At 61.0% G+C, this 16591-nt stretch overlaps 1 protein-coding gene across 1 annotated transcript; it reads left to right on the top strand.

Moving 5' to 3' along the window:
• Positions 1-558: 558 nt before the first annotated feature.
• Positions 559-9891, top strand: MYMK (myomaker, myoblast fusion factor; the record flags this gene model as incomplete). Its single annotated transcript, XM_080709226.1, has 5 exons — positions 559-693; positions 5451-5565; positions 6635-6783; positions 9116-9232; positions 9742-9891. The coding sequence occupies 5 exons, from the start codon at positions 559-561 to the stop codon at positions 9889-9891; spliced, it is 666 nt and encodes a 221-aa protein (XP_080565352.1).
• Between the last annotated feature and the right edge of the window lie 6700 nt (positions 9892-16591).

Genomic DNA, 16591 nt, shown 5'->3' with positions numbered 1-16591 from the left:
TTGGGGGTGGAGGGAGGAGTGGGCCCTGGTGGGCAGCCCCAGGGCTGAAGCGAGGTACCAGGGCACAGGACTGAGCTGAGAGCCGGCCAGCCAGAAGCACACACGGCGGTCAGGCCCGGCGTCTACTGCAAGGTCCCCCGTGGCCAGACCTGGCTACCCTCCGGGCTCTCTCATCTCCTGCCCCATGGACACGCGGCCACAGTCACAGCGCCCACTGGTCTACCCATCCTAGGGAATAGGCCAGGATGGAAGATGGCCAGAAGTTCCAGGCGTGGCACGCAGGGTGACAGTTCCCCGAGGTTGTTGCCCCAGAGAAAGCAAATATAGACACACACATACACACACATCAAAAAAAATCAGGGGCAAGTGCTGACCACGTGGTGCGGCAGCTGTCGGCCCGGCGGGCGTTGCATACATGCCTGGCCGGGCACTTAAGCCCTCCTCGTGGGCGCCCCCACAGCTGACCAGAGCCCTGCTGGAGCGGGCCTTGCTGTGCCTGTCCTGGGGACCCCGGAGGCCCCCAGCCACTGCGCCCCAGCCCGTGCCTTCCTCCCACCCATGGGGGCGCTGGTGACCAAACTGCTCCTGCCCACCCTCAGCAGCCTGGCCCTCCTCCCCACGGTCAGCGTGGCTGCCAAGAGGCGATTCCACATGGAGGCCATGGTCTACCTCTTCACCATGTTCTTCATAGCGGTAAGGCTGGGCCCCAGGCCCCTGGGAGGGGATGACGAGGCAGCGTGACTTAGAAGTGAAAGAGCCCAGGGTGGATGGAACCTAGAGGTGAGCGAGGAGGCCCACGCTCCCCCTGCCCAGCTTGGGACTTTGGTTTCCTCCTCTGGGCTGGGAGTGTTCTGGGATGACAGTCATGAGGTCCTCCAGGCTGCCCTCGGGGAGGACGTTGCCTGGGAGGGGGCCAGCGGGGACAGAGGACGCAATGGAGGATGTCAGCACCCAGCAAGTCAAGCCGCCCGCTTGGTCCTGCCGCCACCTGCCCCTCCCGGCCTGCTCTCCCCCTGGCCCTGCTTCCTCTCTGTACGTCTGGCCGACTGGCTCCAGCACCTCCTCCCGGCACCCTGTCTCCAGCTACCTGTCAGTGATCTCCGTCTTGTAGCGGAGCTCCTAGCTGCCAGCCGGCTGTGCTCAGCGTCTTGCTTCTGGGCCGTCTGCCTCTCCTCCTGCCCTGCCATGGCTCTCTTCCCCTCTCTTTCTCTTCTTACCGGGTTTCCGTGCCTACCTGCGCCGTCCCTCGCCTCCCCACCCGCCCCATCTAATCTTGGCTTTTTTGACTTCTAGAATCACAGCCCCACAGAGCCTGCTCCCCTTCTGGGCCCTAGGTCTTCCCTTCTCCAGTTTGTTCCCCTGACCCTTCACGTGTCTCTCTGGCTCCATCTGTCCCTCTAACTTGCCTCTACCTACCAACCTGTCTGTCGATTCATCTAATCAATCATCTGTCTATAATCACCTACCTAAAATCAATAATCAATAAACTAATAATCACCTAATAATCAATACCTAACCAATCACCATCACATCAATTATCAATCATTTATCTTTTTTATACACTGGGGATTGAACCCAGGGACATTCTACCTCTAAGCTACATGCTACACCCCCAACCTTCTATTATTATTATTTCTTATTTTGAAACAGCATCTTGCTAAGTTGCTGATGGCCTCAAACCTGAGATCCTCCTGTCTCAGTTTCCCAAGGATTCAAGGCATGTATGGCCATGCCTGGCTTACCTATCTATCTAATCATCTCTGTCTCTCCATCACCTATCTCTGCCCACGCACCCACCCATCCACCCATCCATTCATCCACCCATCCACCCACCCATCCACCCACCCATCCATCCACCCACCCACCCACCCATCCATCCATCCATCCATCCATCCATCCATCCACCCACCCATCCACCCACCCATCCACCCACCCATCCATCCACCCACCCATCCATTCACCCATCCATCCATCCACCCACCCATCCACCCACCCATCCACCCATCCATCCACCCACCCATCCACCCACCCATCCATCCACCCATCCATCCATCCATCCACCCACCCATCCACCCACCCATCCATCCACCCATCCACCCATCCACCCACCCATCCACCTACCTATCCACCCACCCATCCACCCATCCATTCATCCACCCATCCACCCACCCATCCACCTACCTATCCACCCACCCATCCACCCATCCATTCATCCACCCATCCACCCACCCATCCATCCACACGTCCATCCACCCACCCATCCACCCATCCATCCACCCATCCATCCACCCACTCATCCACCCACCCACCCATCCATCCATCCACCCACCCATCCACCCACCCATTCATCCACCCATCCATCCACCCATCCACCCACCTATCCATCCACCCATTCATCCACCCATCCATCTACCCACCCATTCATCCACCCATCCATCCACCCATCCACCCACCTATCCATCCACCCATTCATCCACCCATCCATCCACCCACCCATCCATCCACCCATCCATCTACCCACCCATCCACCCACCCATCCATTCATCCATCCATCCATCCATCCATCCATCCATCCATCCATCCACCATCTGCATGCCCTCCTGCCTCCCTGCCCCAGTCCTCTGAGACACACCCACTGGCCCTGGCTGCTGCACTCCAAGGGCAGCCCTGCCTTCTCACCTAGCTCTCCCAGCCCTCCTGCTTACCTTCCTCGCCTGACAGCCCAGCTCCCGGCCTGAGCTGGGACTGAGCAGCAAGCAGTCCCCCAACCCCTCTGGGTGGCAGAGCCGGAGTGTGGGACCTCACATTTCAGGCCAGCCTCGCTCCCTGGGGCCAGGGCCTGGGAGGGCCAGAGCCCACGTGTGTGCGTGGCGCACAGATGGCCCCAAGGAGTGAGCACACATGAGCTCACCGTGTGTCCACACGTCACCCGCATCCTGCATTCCAGTCGCTCTGCCTGCAGCAGCAGGATCCAGGGGTGCCTGCAACAGGGGATAGGGCGGCACACACCCCACCCAAGGTGGTGCCTGGGTAACAGTGACTTGGGACAGGAGGATCCTTCTGGGACCTGGATGCCCTGGGGTCGGAGTGAGCGCCAATGATGAGGAGCCAATGCCCCGGGCAGGGGCTGTGCTGGGGGCCCTACACCTCCCCTGGCCCAGCACTGGGATTCCCACTTGGCAGGTGATGGGACTGGCAGAGAGGCTGGGACGCCAAAGGCGCTGTGTGTGGACACACTCCGGAGCCCCAGCTCATCCCACACATCTTGTTGAGTGACAGCTCACCTGCTCCTCGTAGGACCCCAGCCTGGCCAGCATCGTGCTTCTATTTGGCAGAGGACCAGCCAGGGAGGAAAGAGGGGTCTTGTCCCCAAAGCACTCGCAGCTCCCTTCCCCCACCAGGCCTAGGCTGGCCCCACAGCTGCCTCTGTGGCTGGCCTCAGAGGCCCACCCAGCCCCACCCGGCCGCCCAGAGCAGCAGGGCAGCTGCCTGCGGTGACAAATGTCCTGGGCCTCAGGGCGACAGCCTGACCTCGGGAGGCAGTGCTGCGTTCCTCTCCTCCCACATCTGCCCTCTGTGGCCATGACCCCAGGCTCTGCACTTCACCCCCAGCGGCCTGAGCAGTCGGCCTCCCACCCCAGCTCCCCTGCAGAGTGCCAGGCCCCACCACCATCCCGTAGCACCCTAGCCAGCCAGGGGCTGGTGGGCGGGCTGGCACTCCAAATCACTCCAAATCTTCTGTCCCTGGCCCCACATCGATGGGCAGTGCCTCACCAGGACAGCACGTACTATCCCTCCTCCCGACGGCGGCCTCGCACTAACACTGCCAGAGCCTTGCGGTGCATGAAGCCTTAGTCTGTGCTGTGAGGAGAGGCAGAGACGGTGATGGGGGTCGGTGTGGGTGGGAGATGTGGTTCTGAAAGGAGCCAGGAGAACGGAACATCATAAGGCCTGCATCTCCTGCCTTGTCTACCTCACAGAGACTTAAACGCCTTGATCAGACCCAGCCCGAAGCTTCTCTTTCCCTGATCTAAGCAGTCAGGCCTTACACCTGGTTACCCTCCTCTGCCTTCTTCTTTGCCAGTCCCATTTCATAGAAGGTCTAACCTCCAAAGCTCAGCACAGTTCTCTGGGTGGATCTGACCAGAACAGAAAAGCAGGACCACCACCTCCCCCTTGGTCTGGAGGTGGTATCTCTACTGATGCCTCCCGTGCACCTTAGCCTTAGGCCGCGTACAGCCGCAGCCAGCAGGCGCTCCCTAAGGAGCCCGACTTGCTCCACTGGCCGATCCCCCGGCCCTTCTCCCTCTGCTGCGCCGCCCGAGGCCTCCAGACGGGCGGAGCGCCAGGATGCTGCTGCCTCCCGCTGAGCCGGAGCACCAAGGCCGCACTGTGCTCGGCCCCCAGGCTTGTTTATGCCGGTCGAACTTGTCAAAATAATTATGTCATGTAATTAAATATTACTTAAAAACCATGAAATGAGCATGCAAAGGAGAAGGTTGTTTGGCATAAGAAGTAAGCTGACTGCTTGGAAAATAACCCCATATAGACATTTTACTTTAATATAGTTGCTATTAAGTTAGGTGTCCAGGGGACAGCCGTAAGAATACGGGAAGACAGATGCACCCGGGACGCTGTGTGCAGCCCCTGCCTGGGCGTCCAGGCTCCTCCTCCTCTCCAGATAGGCAGAAGCTGAAAGCTACCAATCTGCGTCTCTCAAAGCATGGTCCCATGAGAGCTACAGAAAATGCACGTCTCCACGCTAGCCAGGGCTACTGGGCTGGCGGCTCTCGGGGTGGGGCCCAGCCGCTGTATCTTTTTTTTTTTTTCCGGTACTGGGGGGCATTCTACCTCCAAGCTACACCCCCAGCCCTATTTTTTATTCTTTATTTTGAAACAGGGTCTCACTGAGTTGCAGAGGGCCTGAGTTCTGAGGCTGGCCACAAACCACGATCCTCTGGTCTCACCCTCCCAAATGCTGGGATTACAAGCGTGCACCACCACGCCCGCTTTTCACTGTGTCTTAATGAGTCCCTAGCATTCAGACGCCCACTCCAGCCTGAGAACGCTGCTGCGGGGTTGACCAGTCATTACAGGGACATTTGCACCCAGGGACCCGAAGGTAAGGACCCAAGGATGAGGTTCCGGCCTCGCACCAAAGATTGGTTCACAAACACACCCACCTGGGCTTTCAGTAAACCCAGATGCAGCAGGTGGGTGTGGATCACACTTTAGGGTCCCTAGTCAGGCCAGAGAAGGGGGTTCTCTGCCAAAATGGTGCCCACCCAGCACCTCATCATCTGCTTGATCCCACGAGACCCTGCGAGGGGCACACCCTGCGGTGCCTCTATTGATCAGATGGGACAACTGTCTCACAGCTGTGGCTCGGGTCAGCCCTGCCCGCCCAGCTGCAGCCGGCCCCGCCCGCTGACCTGTGGGTTTTCTGGCAGCTCCATCACGCCTGCGAAGGGCCGGGCTTGTCTGTGCTGTGCTTTATGCGTCGAGACCTCCTGGAGTATTTCAGCATCTACGGGACGGCGCTGAGCATGTGGGTCTCCCTGATGGGTGAGTGGCCGCCCGCACCCACCCGGACCCTAGGAAGCCCGCCCTCCCCTGGCTCAGAGCTGGGCGTCGTCGAGAAAAAGGACAGGCAGGCGGGGCGCAGGCAGGTCTCAAGTGCTCGCTTTCCGTATCCCTCTTAAGTGACTCACTTGCTAAATGCTTGTTATGACAGAGGCAAAGAACAGAAGTCAACACAGGAGAGCGTGCGTGGGCGCCCGCCCTCGCCTCCCCAGGCGAGAACCGCCACGCTAGGCTCGGGCTCTCCACGTCCCGGAGGCTCGCGGGAAGGTCTGCGCGCGTCTGCGCACGTCGGGCAGTTTTGGCTCAGGGTTTTTTTTTTTTTTTTTTTTTTTTGGTGGTACTGGGGTTCCTGGAAGCCCTTCTACCTCCGGGCTACACTCCCAGACCTATTTTTATATTTTTATTTAGAAACAGGGTCTCCTAAGCCAGCGCGCGGGCTGGCTTCGAACCTGCGCGATCTTCCTGTCTCCGCCTCCCAAGCGCGGGGATTACAAGCGTGCGCCACCACGCCCGGCTTGGCTCAGGGTTTTAGAAAGACGGGGCCATTCAAAAGCCTCAGCTTGGCGCTAGAGGCCGGGGCTCTGTGGTAGAGCATTTGGCTAGTACGTGCAAGGCTCTGGGTTCCATCCCCAGGAAGGAAGGGACGAAGGAAAGAAAGAAGGGAGGGAGGGAAAAAGGAGAGAGAGAAGGAAGGCCAGCCTTGACTTCAGCTGATGGCTCTGTCCGCACAGGGGTCCCCATTAATGAGGCCCTGACATTTAGCTGACCCTAGAAGCAGCCCGTCCCCTCCTGCCTGACTCCTGGCAGCCCTATGGAAACGCTTAGCCCCATTCTCTTGTGTACGGGTCTTTTATGAAAACAGGGACTCTGCGCCTAATCCCAGCTGGGGAAGCCTCTGCTTTTCCTCTAAACCCGGCTGGGGTGGCACCTCTCGGGGACCTAGCTGGGCCCCTGGGTCCCGCTGGCAGGGTGCAGAGGGGATGCCCCGTGTGGCACCAGTGGGTGGTACGGCAGGCGGGGCCACCCATTGCTCGCTGTCTCCCTGCCCCAGCACTGGCTGACTTTGATGAGCCTCAGAGGTCGACGTTCGTGGTGCTCGGCGTGCTGACCATCGCGGTGCGGATCTACCAGGATCGCCGCGGCTACGGGGTGTACTCCGGCCCCATCGGCATGGCCATCCTCATCATCGCAACCAAGTGGGTGCGTACCGTGCGCCTCAGCAGACGGGACCCAGGGGGCTGGCACCCCTCCACGCCCAGACTCCTCCTGCCTCCGGGGGCTTCATGTCTCTGCCCTCACAGGCAGCAGGAGCCGGGGATTCCATGAAGAGCCAGAGGAAGGAGCAGCAGCTGGGCCCTCCAGCCGCACTGGTTTACTCTGGTTGAGTCACGAGCTCTGAGCCTCCCCTCCCCCAGCTCTGTGCCCAGCAACCAAGGGCCGCAGAGGTAGAGGCAGTAGAGCCTGGGTTGCCTGGGAGACCCGGAGGGAGGAAGCCCGGGCCAGCTTCCCGCAAGGATGGAGAGTGTAGGCAAGATGATCCAACCCGATGGACTCTGGGGCAGGGACACCTGGCGGCCTGGTGCTCCCAAGGCCCTGCACACCCGCTTGCTAGGCTCCTGCCCCTCTGTCGTACCAAGGCCTCCTGGCTGCAAGACCTGGAGCCCATCCGAGCCAGCCAAAGTCAGAGAGAGACGATATGGCATCCCCTGGGCCCAGCTCAGAGCAGGAGAGAGCAGAACACCGCCCCAGAAGGTCAGCGGGCTCCGACTGCGCCCTCAATTAGCGTCCCTCTGCCACATTCTGACCCCCACCCCGTGGAACGGCATCTTGGGGTCCTCGCACCTCAGCGCGGCTGCAACCATACTTCTGCGGAGCCGTGGGCTGGGCCGGGACGTAGGGCGCAGCATGGGACAGGCAGCCAAGGCTCCAGCAGGCTGCAGCGAGGCCCCCAGGGAAGAAGGGCCAAGCGGGTACCCAGAGGGGCCGCCCAGCTGGTCCACAGCTGTGGGGAAGGGAAGGAAGTGTCGGCGTAAGCTTTCCCAACACTCTCTGTTCCTCCCGCAGCGGAGAGCGGCGCTGGGCTTAGGGGCATGGAGTGTAGGCATCAGGGCCCGAGGGCCTGCAGGGTAGCGGAGCTGGACCCGACTTCAAGTGGGAGAACAGAGAACAGGCCTCCTTCTCGGGGAAGCCAGGCTGGCCCTGGGTTGACCCCGGAGCCTGAGCCCTGCCTGGGGTGGGGTGGTGGGGTTAATTAACATGTTGGAATGTGTAAACACAGACTCCTGATAACCCCCTTCCTCGTCCAGCCAGGGGGCTGCATGGCCAATCTGAGTCTGGCTGGATTTTAATTGGCTGGGATGAGATTCAGTCCCTAGCACCCCGCTAAGTGCCAGGAGGGAGGCTCTCTGGGGCCTCGGTTCCAGCTCCCAGGAGCAGAGGAGGCGGCTGCCCCCTGGATCTGGGGCTCAACCCGATTTTTAGACCATTGAAGAGGCAGTTTATTTCGGATGTTCAAGAGAGGTTGCTGCCTGGAATTGGGGTTGATGTTCCTCCCGAGGCCTGTCAGGAGAGACTCTGCAACAGCCTTTGGGGAGCAGAAGTGGAGAGAGTTGGGGGACGGGGCTCCCAGGGGCAAGGCCAGGCCCGCCAGTGACCTTGGGTAGCGCCCTTCTGGGCCCAAGTGCCAGGGCTGTAGGCAACCTTGGCTGCTCACCCACACCCAAGCTGCACCATCGGCCGGCCCCATCCCATCTGCCTTGACTCCTGGAAGCCGCGGCAAATTCCAGAAAACTGAAAACTGGTCCCTATTCCAAAGATCCTTTGGTGACCAAACCTGCCCTGGCCAGGTCGTTCCGGCCTCACTGGTGTGGGCAGCTGGGGCGCTGCCCCGCGCCTGGCATATACCTCACACAACAGGCTGTGATGGGAGCAGCCTGGGTTCTGGGACACTCCGGCCCCAAGGGCATGTGTGTGCAGTGGGGAGAGGCATTCGCCTCGTCTTCCCTGTGGCTCGCCTACCCTCTGGGCTGAACATCACCAGAACCTTCTCTAGCCATCGGAGCCTGAGAAATCAGGGTTAGTGTCACGGAGCCGTCTGATAATGCCAACTCCTCCTTTAACCAGTAAAGCAAACGGTGTCTGCCCGGGTGTGAACTAAAGTCCCCTGGAAAAACACACGTGCCACCCCTGGGCCACTCTGGGCCTGCGGTGCCAAGGGCGCCAAGATCCTTTCGCTGAGGCTTACCTCTGGCTGCAAAGAGCAAGGGGCAGCACTGTTAACCTCCAAAGAGTCAGGAGGGGGGACCCTCCGGCCATCTGGCCCAGCGGTCCCCCATGCAGTCAGGCACCCGGGTCGGGACCTCCACTGCTCCTGCATGGAGGAGCCTGGGTCCAGCAGCACTGGCCACGCCGCCTGGAGATGTGGGGCCCATCTGCCTGGATGAAAGGCTGTGTGTGGGGGCCATATCCAGCCGGCTGAGGGAGGGGCATCGCCAACACTGCACCCTAAGGGCTTGCTGACTCTCCCCTGCAGCTGCAGAAGATGAAGGAGAAGAAGGGCCTGTACCCCGACAAGAGCGTCTACACCCAGCAGATAGGCCCCGGCCTCTGCTTCGGGGCGCTGGCCCTGATGCTGCGTTTCTTCTTTGAGGTACCTAGTGGGGAGGGCCTGGCCACCAGAGAGCTCAGCGCGGCCCCGCTCCGGCAGGCGGCCAGGCGGTGCCCTCACCTCGCTCCTGCCTCCCTGCCCCTCCCATGGTGGGAGGGGGCACAGTCTATTCACAGCACCCCAGCATTGCAGCCTGTGTGGACCCGGGGGCTGCAGAGACCGAGACGGGCCCTGGCTTCAGGGGATTTGCCCCTGGGATGATAGGCATGGACCAACAGGGGCCTGGGCCTGGGGCTGGGGCCCAGCCAGGAGGAGGGGAGGGGTGAGATGGGAGGGAGCCGTCCCAGCCACCTTTCAGAGGCCGCCTTAGCAGCATGGGGTCCTTTAATGCTGTCGAGGTTTGGTGGCTGGAAAGCCGCTCTATACCAGACCCTGAGGCAGAGCAGGACAGGACCCTGGAGGGCCAGGGCCAGGGCCAGAATGGCGGGGTAGGTCTTGGGGGGCAGGCTTTGGGAAGAGACTGACCCACAGGCTGACTCCCCCCTCTGCAGGATTGGGACTATACCTATGTGCACAGCTGCTACCATTGTGCCCTGGCTATGACCTTCGTCCTGTTGCTGCCCAAGGTCAACAAGAAAGCTGGGAATGCAGGGGACCCGGCCAAACTGAGCCTCTCCAGCCTCTGCTGCGCCTGCGTCTGACCACGCCCCCGCTCCCAGCCCCGCCCTCCCTCCCTGCCGAGGCTCTTCCTGTCCTTCCCGTCTGGGGCTTCCAGGAGAAACGTCTCTTCCATATCCTGAGAGGCCCCCAGGGACTGGCAAGGTGCCCACCACACTCTGCTGAAGATTTCTTAGGAAGCCTCTCACTCCATGTTTACTGGTTCTCAGCACCGTGCTGGAAAGAAAGGAACTTTGATAATCTCAGTACTCAGGAGGCCGAGACAGGAGGATCGCAGGCTTGAGGCCAGCCTCAGCAACTCAGCAAGACCCTCTTTCAAAGTAAAGAATAAAATAGGGCTGAGGCTCACAGGTAGAACACACACACACACACACACACACACACACACACACACACACGCTGGTTTCCATCCCCAATGCCACACATATTTAAAAATATTAAAATAAAGGAACTTTCCCCTCTTAGACATTAAGACCCATATACGTGCCTGGGGAACCCTAAGACTGCTGTCTGCCTCCCCTGTCCTTCCCTTCCACCCACAGCTGGTTGGGCCCCAAAGTCAGCCCCAACTCCAGGGCCATGTCCACCAGTCATCTGTCCTCTGGGAACTGTTATCACCACTTACCAACTGAACGTCCCTGGTTAGGAAACTGGGGCCAGCTCTGTCCTGCGCCCAGGCCTGCCGGTCAGCCCCATCCCTCTAGCCAGGTCTTGGGTCAGGCCATTTCAGTAATAATAACCATCAGAACACCCCAGTAAGCCATCGACCTGACTACCTGCAAACCCTTCATATGCAGTGATCCTTAAACTAGTGCTCTTAACTACTGCACCGAGCTCAGGGCCAGCAGAGCTGCGCCCGCTGCTGGCCAGGGTGTCCACGGCCCCTGTGCTGGTCCTCTCCACGCTCCACACTGGGTGGTGGCCCTGTGCCCAGACCCCAGCGGGAACAGGTGGCAGTGCAGAGCCCTCAAGCCAGGCCTCCGCTGTGCCGGGGAGGAGGCCCTGTCTGCCACGCTGGGGTTCCGGTGGCGGCGGCAGCAGCTCCCAGACATCACCTCACAAGCCGAGTCCCCAGCACGCCACTCACCGGCTTCCCCGCAACCTGAGGCCCAAGCGTCCAGGAAGTCACCTACACCTGTGAGGTTTGTTTGGGTTTCCAGAAGGGGCCACTGCAGGGGACAGCTAGCCTCGTCCACTCCCCGCCTGGGGGGGCGCCTGGCCACATGTCCTAAAGTTACCTCCTGCACGCCCTGGAGTCTGGGAGGGCGCCCCAAGCTCTCCCAGCCCGCCCGGCACCCAGCTGACCCCTCGGCCTGCCTCCCCATCTGCTGCCCTCCCCGTCTCAAGGGGCCCTGGCCTGCAGTGCCCCGAGCCCTCACGGCCCTGGTGGCAGGCCCAGATCACCACGGGCGCTGACCCAGCTCCTCACTGACAGCAGCCCATGGAATTCGCAGGGATGTGAAGTGCTCACGGCAGGCTCTGGGGTCTCTCGGGGCCCAGGGAAGCATGCCCCCTCTCATCAGATGAGGAAACGGAGGCCCCCAGCCCGAGCCCCGAGGCTGCCACCCAGAAGCAGCAAGGCCTGCGTGGCTCCAGCCTGGGGGAGGACATGGACGCACAGGGCCCTCCCCCACCCAACTGGTGTGCCCCGGCCGCCCTTCTCCAGCTAGCCTCGTCACGCACGCCACAGACACACACACACACACACACACACACACACACACACACACACGTCCCACCATGTGCGCCCCACACACACCGAGAGTCAGGGGTCTCGGACCCCAGGCGGTAGGTGAGAGGCAGCAAGGACCAGGCCGGGCGCTGGGGCTGGGTCCTCCAGAGGCAGGTGTCTGTCCCTGGCCCGTTGCCTCCCTGCCCTCCCCTCCCCCGCAGCCCCCGCCCCCAGCAAGCGCGCTCAGTGCCCCCAGCTGCAGCAGCACATGGAAAATTAGAGGCCGCAGGATGCTCCCAGGCAGGGAGGAGGTGAGGGCCTCCAAGCCGGGCCACACCGAGGGCGCTGATTTATGAAGGCCGTCTGGGAGGCCGGCCAAGTCTGTAAGTCACGGGCAATTAGGAGGTGCGCTCCAGCCCTCAGCCCGTCGGCCGCAGGCCTGTACCGGGCCTCTTGGGCTCCAGACTCGGCCTCGCCGTCCCCACAGGCCAGCCCACGGCTTCCCTGGAGGCCTGCGGCACGGTCCAGAGCCCAGGTTGCAGAGGAGGGTGCTGGAGGCCTGAGGCGTCTGTGGAGAGGGTGACAGCGTCCAGGGTCATGCCGGGCGTGCCAGCCGTGGACTCTTCTGGTGGCTTGCGGCACCCACACTCACGTTAACATCTTGGGCCTCAAACCACCAGGAAGTAGAGGACAGGACAGCAACACCGCCTGCTCCCCCCCACAGCCACAATGACGCTGGCACGCCTAGACCAGCCAGGAGGAGCAGCCTCGGGGCGCAAACACTTGCCAGCCAGGTGTGGGGACACATGCTTGTGATCCCAGTTACAAGAGGATCGCAGGTTCAAGGCCAGCCTCAGCCACTTAGCGAGGCCTTCCACAACTTAGTGAGACACTGTTTCAAACCCCAAATAAAATAGGGCTGGAGGTATAGCCCAGAGGTAGAATGCCCCCGGGTTTAATCCCCAACCCCCCCAACACACACACACACACACACACACACACACACACAGCCCTCGGACACCAGAGTCGGGGACTTCCATGTACCTGGGATCTGAGAATTGTGGCGCTAGGAACCAGGTTCTCCAAGCTCTGGGATGAACTCCCTCCCCCATTTGGCCAAATCGGGGCAGCCATGAGCGCTGCCGCCTCCTGCAGCGCACGCTTGCAAAGGGAGCCTGGCTGTCAGTGGGCCCTGGGGTGGGCACTGCCTGAGCAAGCTTGCCCTAACTGTGGGGCGTCCCCAGGGCAGCCACCGGCCCACAAGGGCAGCCGGGCCTTTGCAGCATGACTGGTGCAAAAGAGGAACTAAATCCCAAACGTTGCTCGGTTTAGTTGCATGCAGTTGAAAGAGCTGCCCGTGTGGGGCTGCAGGACAGTACAGGACGCCTGGGCACATCTGCGTTTCAGAGGAGCCATCGGGGACTCGCTAGCACCTCCTGCAAGATCAGGGACCTACTTATGTAAGACATCCTAAGAAACAAAAGTGACCTGTTGTGACTCTGAAGTCCAAGTCTACCCCTGCAGCCTATATTTTATCTACAGCCCTGTCCCCAAGGCTAGCGGCGTACTGAACGGCATCTACAAGAAACCAAAGGAATGGGGGATCTACGTGGATATAGGGGTTCCTGGAGTCCTAGACGAAGCCAAGAGCAGAGCAAAGGGGCTGCGGCCTGCAGGCCTGGCCGTGCCAGGACACAGGTGGCTGGCGGGAGTGATCGCCCCAGCTGCCGGTCAGTTCTGGATCTGGGGATGGGCAGGCACAGAATGTCCCAGCGTCCCGGGCCTGGTAGCCCAGGTGACACCCTTCCCGGGGCCCAGGGTCAGCAGCACGTTGGCCCTGGCCCGACGTGGCACGACCACACATGTGCCCCAGGCCGGGCACCCTGCACCCCTCCTGGCACACACCCACGGAGCCCGGCTCAGGAGGAGGGTGCGGCGTGCCTTGGGCAGCACAAACGCAGAGAAGTATTATAAACATTTACAACAACCTAGACAAAACAGTCCATTGTAGCGGCAGCCTGCGCCTCCCCCGCGGCGTGGCTGGCAGGGCACAGGAGGGCGCGCAGCCCCCGCCCGGTGTTTTTGTCTGAGGGCAGTCTGCGCCGGGGCCTTTGTCGCGTCTGCTACTGAAATTTCCTGTCTCTGTTATTCTCTTCTCTGGGAAGAGATCTGAAACCCAAAACTTTTATTGCCCCTTTTAAAAAAGGCTTTATAACTCCCCATCGAATACATAGACTGTCCTGCTCTGCGGAGCTGGGATTGTAGTTAGGGGCAGCTTTGCTGGGCACCCAAAAGGAATTCACCCTGGTCTGCCCCACAGGTCTCAAGGGCCGGAGCAGGAGGACCGTGGTCCAGCAGCCATCCGGAAGCGGTTAGAGACCACGCGCGCCCTACTCTGGCGGTCAGGTTGAGACCTCATCCCCACCTCCACACCCCGCTTCCTCACTGTTGATTGGCAGTGGCAGCCTGCCCTAAAGCCCCCTGAGTGAATGAAGCTGGGGCATTTGGATTAGAAAGGAGTCAGAAAATTAAATTGCAGAAAGAAGAGACAGAAGGCGGTGGGGGGGCGGGGGCGCAGGCCGGGAGATGGTGAAGCCCGCAGGGTGGACCCAGCTTTCCCTCTGCCACCTGAAGCCAGCCAGCCACGCCCTCTCAGCCTTGGCTTCCCCATTTGTAATGGCACCCACCTTGCGTGGACGCCGTCGAGATGAAATAGGACAAGTTTTGTACAAAGTCCCAAATACGAAATAGGAGTCATGAGCCGGGTGTGGGGGCGCGCGCTGGTCATCCCGGCATTCGGGAGGCTGAGACAGGAGGATCTGCGTTTGCAGACAGCCTCGGCTGCTTAGTGAGGCCCTCTGCAACTCAGTGAGACCTGGTTTCAAAATAAAGACTTAAAAACAGGGCTGGGGTGTAGCTCAGAGGTAGAATGCCCCTGGGTTCCATCCCCAGCACCGCAAGAAAAAAATAGGAATCATGGCTATTTTGATGATCATTGGTCAAGAGCAAGAAAAGGGACTTCTAGACTTTAACAGAGGGTCTTTACCATAGGGCACGTCACACTGGTTAAAGCACCAAATGACCCCAATGCCAAAGAAACAGGCAGTGCCAAGCCAAGGGCCCGAGAGCTATGGATTAAGGAAGTAGCCAGGAAGCAGCTTCGAGGCGGCAGCTAACGTGGGCTGGGCCGAGTGAGCCTGGCTCTTTTGGGCCGTGTCTGCAGCAGACAGCTTCTCAGCTCTTCGGTTCGGGGTTTGGTGCCCTGAACCACCCTACCTTTCTCAGGACAGCCAGAAAACCCGCTCTGCCCCAGGGGAGTCAGCCACCTGGCTTCCATCACGGCAGCGTCTCAGGGCAGGGGAGGTGGAGCTGGCCCGGCTCCTGGCGGGCTCTGCTGCTCGGGTTGTCAAGGCCAGAGGTGCAGGAAGGTGGCGGCTGTGCTGGACTTTTGGGGGACGGCATGCCATGGCCGCCATGGGCAGGACTGGAGGACAAATAGAGGCAGGCCTCAGGTGCCCGGTTCCAGCCCAGAGGCTTGGTGGTGGTGAGCTGACTGGATGGGAGACACAGCCCCAGAGATGGATGACAACGGAGGAAGGTGGGAGATGGTCTGAAAGTGCTGCAGAGCACGTTCTGTTCAGACCCAAAGAAGGGGCCGGTAGTCCAGGGGTGGAGGGGTAAACAAGGCCCACCTGGCAATGGCAGGGGCCACTGGGCCCTGCAGAGCTGTCGGCAGCAGGACAAGGGAATGGACAGGACGGGCCCGAGGGCTTTAGTCGGGGTCCAGCTGCCCTCAAGTGATGGAGAGAGTGGCCAAAAAGGAACACGGAGGCTGCTGTCAGGCACACCTGGCTGACCAGGTACCTGCAGCAGGAGGCAGCGGCCCACCCCAGGCCTGCACAACCTGGATAGAGGTCCTCCAGCACCCGGCATCCCCAGGGTGGCACTGGCTAATGTCAATGCATCTTAAGGCAGAGGTGCCTCCAGCCCCACGGCTGAGAGTCAGGACTCTCCAGGGTGGCCAGCAGAGGCACATTGGGGTCTCTGCTACTGACAGACTGGTGCCACGTGCCCGGCTGCATCTCGTCCGTGGTGGGGGATGCGAACTCCACCTCCGCCACCCACAGGCACTGTGGGGGGCAGAAGCGATGGTGGTTCTGCCCAGACCATGAGGGAGCCCGTTGCAGGCAGCCCAGGTTCACCCCAGAAGGCAGCTGTGAGCACCCCAAGTTTGAGGCCAGGCAGCAGGCTGTAGGGGAGGTGCCGGGGCTGGCCGGGACTCCCGCCCAATGGTGCCCTTTCCCTTCCGAGAAGCTGGGCCTCCCGCCCTCCTTCCATTTTTTTCTTCATAACCGTCCAGCCAACGGGAGCCTGCTGGCCCCGAGCCCAGCTGGAGCCAGGCTATCGGGTAGCTGCGGCCACATCTGGAAGATGTTTGGGCAGAGACCGCCCCCTGCACGGAGGAAGCCGGCCTAAGCACCGGCAGCCAGCTGGGCCTCAGACCACCAGTCCCACTGTTGGAATTGCGGGGACCGGGGATGGGCAGAGGGAACGGGGTGGCCTCCGGCCTCCAGGCAGCCAGCTAGTTTCCAGAAATCACAGAATGGCAGAATCAAATATGTCCGCATGGAAGGCCGGCCAGGGGCTGGCAAGCTCGGCTCTTCACCGCGGTGAGCACCTGCTCTTCACTGTCCGACCCTCAAGGCCACGTACATCCCGGCAGGCATGGGCTCACCCGCGAGGACCGTGGCCCGAGGCGACACCTGGACGTCTTCCTCATCCTCCCTCACCGTAGCCACCTCGCTGTCCCGTGCCCAGGTTGGAAGGCTGAGCTTGAGTAGAGCATCAGTGTGCCCAGGATCTATCTCCCCCGACACAGCCACCGCCTGCCCCGGAATGGTGGCTTCCCAGTCCTGTGTCTGTCCACTCTGCTGGAGGGCTGCTTTGACCCTATTCTGCCGTCCAGCAGCCCATGGTGGGCTTTGCTGTGGGCCATCTGAGCTTCCGGGAGCGGCTTCTTGGTGGTGGCCGCTTGGGGATCCTGGCTGCTG

The sequence above is a fragment of the Muscardinus avellanarius genome (genome assembly GCF_963383645.1).
Source record: "Muscardinus avellanarius genome assembly, chromosome: 13".
Taxonomy (NCBI): domain Eukaryota; kingdom Metazoa; phylum Chordata; class Mammalia; order Rodentia; family Gliridae; genus Muscardinus; species Muscardinus avellanarius.
Note: the sequence above shows the minus strand (reverse complement) of the source record. Positions and strands in the feature narration are given on the sequence as shown.